The following is a 3,796-nucleotide window of genomic DNA, read 5'->3' as shown; positions in this document are numbered from 1 at the left end:
CTAATTCGTTATCACTAGTCAGAAATTAGAGGACAATCACATATTAAGAAGAGTAACAACGAAATATACAATATGTGCTTTGAAAGCTTTCATTAGTTTCTCTTTCCCATGTACCAAAAAGAAATATTATAAGAATGGAGATTAAATTATACAAATTAAACTACAGGACTAAATAAAAATTTGATATAATATTGGAACCAAAACCAAAATTTTACCTTTATTTGATTGTTTCACACGTGTACTCCCTCAACAACCCTATAAATACTTCCTTTTCCCTAAACTATCGCTCGCCCACTCAAACCGCCTCGAAAACCGTTACGGAGACGAACCGGAATTATCTCCTACTCTTTCGTTTCCTCTTTCTTCTCTGCCGTCGTCGCTGCCGCCAGCTTCCGTTCCACCGCCGCCCGATATGGAAGCCAGCCGGCGTTCAGCGGTTAAACCCGTTATTGTTCTCAAGCCAAGTAAGAGGTTCCCTTTAGTGGAAGATACCCCCGGCAAAGCCTCCGACGCGTTGCCTCTTCCTTTGTACCTAACGAATGCGGTGTTCTTCACGCTCTTCTTCACCGTGGTTTATTTTCTTCTATCCCGTTGGCGCGAAAAGATCCGAGCTTCAATCCCTCTCCACGCCGTCACCTTTCCCGAGATCGTCGCGATTTTCGCTTTTGTTGCATCGTTGATTTATCTTTTGGGGTTCTTCGGGATAGACTTTGTACAGTCTTTGATTATCCGGCCATCGGGTGATGTTTGGAGTGGTGAGGACTATGAAGAGGAAAATGAAGTGTTGCTTCATGAGGAAGATGCCCGTACAGTCCCTTGCGGCCAAGCTCTTGATTGTTCGGTCCCTTCGTTGCCTCATATGGCACGGAATGTAACTGCCCAGAGACTGTTCGATGAAAAGCCTGTTAGAGTTGCAACCGAGGAAGATGCACGTAAAGTCTCTTGCGGTCAAGCTGTTGATTGCTCGCTTCATTCACTGCCTCCTCGACCACCGATTGTAACTTCTCAGAAACTGTTCCATGAAAAGACTGTTATAGTTACAACCGAGGAAGACGAGGAAATTATTAAATCCGTTGTGGCTGGAACACTCCCTTCATATTCTTTAGAATCGAAATTAGGTGATTGCAAAAGAGCGGCTGCGATCAGGCGTGAGGCGCTGCAGAGATTAACTGGGAGATCGTTATCGGGTTTGCCATTGGATGGATTTGACTACGAGTCGATTTTAGGGCAGTGTTGTGAGATGCCGGTTGGGTACGTGCAGATTCCCGTGGGAATTGCTGGGCCATTGTTGCTTAATGGAAGAGAGTACTCGGTTCCTATGGCAACCACAGAGGGGTGCTTGGTGGCTAGTACTAACAGGGGCTGTAAGGCTATTCATTTGTCTGGTGGAGCTACAAGTATTCTATTGAAAGATGGAATGACTAGAGCTCCTGTTGTAAGGTTCAGCACCGCGAAAAGGGCAGCTGAACTGAAGTTTTATTTGGAAGATCCTGAGAATTTCGATACTTTGGCTGTTGTTTTTAACAGGTTTGTTCGTTTTCTTTTAAATTCCAGATTGAATGATTCAAAATTCAAGCTAATTCTGTGCTGGTTTATTGAGAATTTTGAGTTTCTGGGTGGTTGCAGATCAAGTAGATTTGGTAGGCTTCAAAGTATAAAATGTGCAATTGCTGGGAAGAATCTATATTTGAGATTCACTTGCAGTACTGGTGATGCTATGGGGATGAACATGGTTTCCAAGGGAGTTCAAAACGTTTTAGATTTCCTTCAAACGGATTTCCCTGACATGGATGTCATCGGCATTTCCGGTAAGCTTCATTTGCATATATACTTTTATTATTTGTCTTTGGTCCAATTATAGTTTTAAGCTCTCTACTATGCCAAAGTTTGAGATTTGATTTTTTCTACTTTAATTTGGCTTGGTTTGGCATAATTTGGTAATGCTATTAGAAGGTCTACATTGATATAGCTTGGCATAGTGTAAGCATAATTTGGTAAGGTTATCAGGTTTACATTGATGACATCGTTTAGTAGCTGTTGTTAAACTGATGACATGTTAGTAGAACTTTTAAGATTGCTTTTTTTTAAAGATTCATGTCGTTATTTTAACTGCAGATAGAGGATCAAATTGTCCTAAATTAAAGTAGAAGGTTTAAATCTTAAAGTTTAGCGTGGTAGATGACTCACAAATCATGATTAGACCTATTTATTTTTTTGTTTGAGGCTGGATAACTGAAATTTATGGATTTGTCCTTGATGAAGGAAATTTCTGCTCTGACAAAAAGCCAGCTGCTGTAAATTGGATTGAAGGACGAGGCAAGTCTGTTGTCTGCGAGGCCATCATTGAGGGTGATGTGGTGAGGAAGGTCTTGAAGACTAGTGTGGAATCTCTTGTGGAGCTCAACATGCTTAAGAACCTTACTGGTTCTGCCATGGCCGGAGCTTTGGGTGGATTTAATGCCCATGCCAGTAACATCGTGACTGCAATCTACATAGCTACTGGCCAAGACCCGGCTCAAAATGTTGAGAGCTCTCATTGCATCACTATGATGGAAGCTGTTAATGATGGAAAGGACCTTCACATCTCTGTCACAATGCCTTCCATTGAGGTAATTGATTGTGTTCCTTTCAGATTATCAAAAACAATGGTTTTCAATATCAAACTCTTCTGACAGATTAAGAGGTGTTTCAAATTTAGAATAGTGCCGGTTAAGTGGGTTGGATCATGTCAATTTGAGCTTTAAAATTTTTTAAGTCATTTTGGTTTGAGCCAATTTCAGGTTTAGGTTTTTTAGTACTCAGGTTGTTTTGGGTTCATGCTATTTGGGTTCAAAGCTTGGGTTTTCGGGTTAAATCATTTCGGGTCCTGGTCTTTATGGATCATTTTAGGTTACTTATTCTGATCATCTTGAGTTAAAGATGTGAGTTGGAGTCATTTTAGGTTTGGGTTGGACGGATATTGCTTTTTCGACTTTTATGACCAAATCAGGTTGGGTAAGATCCAAACTCGGGTTCAACGAGTCAAAATTTCAAGTTCTGGTCAGCATTGATGTGCTACTGAAAATACTACTCGAGTATTTATGCCAGTGTCTGATTGTTGTCGTCGTTGTCCGATTTACCTCTTAGGTTGGCACCGTTGGTGGTGGAACTCAGCTTGCATCTCAGTCAGCCTGTTTGAACCTGCTTGGAGTTAAGGGTGCAAGCAAAGATGTAGCTGGAGCAAACTCAAGGATGCTTGCAACCATTGTAACTGGTGCCGTCCTCGCCGGGGAGCTGTCACTCATGTCTGCTCTTGCAGCGGGTCAGCTGGTTAAGAGCCATATGAAATACAATAGATCAAGTAAGGATATGTCCAACCTTTCTTCCTAGATGAAACATTGTTAAAGGTATATTATTGTAGTGTTGTTGCAAATCCCATGCTATGTATGTATGGAATCTGACCATCTCTTTGTATTTTTCTTGATTCGTTTTGTATTTGTTCGTTTATTTCTTATTGTTTTATATCCAAGAAAAAGAAATTAGAAGAGCCATGTAATCTGATAATTGTGTAAAAAATGACAGAATCGTTAATTTTTTTTTTCTTTTTTATCTTCATTGATACATATTATAAATAATCTCGTCTGCTATGTATTTTGCAATATATCTTTAGGAAAACTATGACTTCTTCCATGACTTGAGAAAAGAAAAGATTCCAGGACATGCTTTAAATGTTTTTTACTGATTGGCGAGAGTTAGAAGTAAATATATAATATGTGGGTTTCTGATTTTGGTGAATTTATATTTTCAAATTCTGTTT

General features: G+C 40.0%; 1 protein-coding gene across 1 annotated transcript; it reads left to right on the top strand.

Annotated features, from left to right (window-relative positions):
* The first annotated feature begins 289 nt into the window (after window positions 1-289).
* LOC107894010 (3-hydroxy-3-methylglutaryl-coenzyme A reductase 2) lies at window positions 290-3,539 on the top strand. Its single transcript, NM_001425980.1, has 4 exons — window positions 290-1,527; window positions 1,627-1,808; window positions 2,263-2,609; window positions 3,127-3,539. The coding sequence occupies exons 1-4, from the start codon at window positions 413-415 to the stop codon at window positions 3,367-3,369; spliced, it is 1,887 nt and encodes a 628-aa protein (NP_001412909.1). The 5' UTR covers window positions 290-412; the 3' UTR covers window positions 3,370-3,539.
* Window positions 3,540-3,796: the final 257 nt, after the last annotated feature.

This window comes from Gossypium hirsutum, chromosome A13 (assembly GCF_007990345.1).
Source record: "Gossypium hirsutum isolate 1008001.06 chromosome A13, Gossypium_hirsutum_v2.1, whole genome shotgun sequence".
Taxonomy (NCBI): Eukaryota; Viridiplantae; Streptophyta; class Magnoliopsida; order Malvales; family Malvaceae; genus Gossypium; species Gossypium hirsutum.
Note: the sequence above shows the minus strand (reverse complement) of the source record. Positions and strands in the feature narration are given on the sequence as shown.

Excerpts from the sequence above, each read along its gene's own strand:
- LOC107894010 (NM_001425980.1), top strand. The coding sequence starts at position 413 with ATGGAAGCCAGCCGGCGTTCAGCGGTTAAACCCGTTATTGTTCTCAAG. Across the intron at positions 1,528-1,626 it reads TTGGCTGTTGTTTTTAACAG|ATCAAGTAGATTTGGTAGGC; the intron begins GTTTGTTCGTTT and ends GGGTGGTTGCAG. Across the intron at positions 2,610-3,126 it reads TCACAATGCCTTCCATTGAG|GTTGGCACCGTTGGTGGTGG; the intron begins GTAATTGATTGT and ends TTTACCTCTTAG.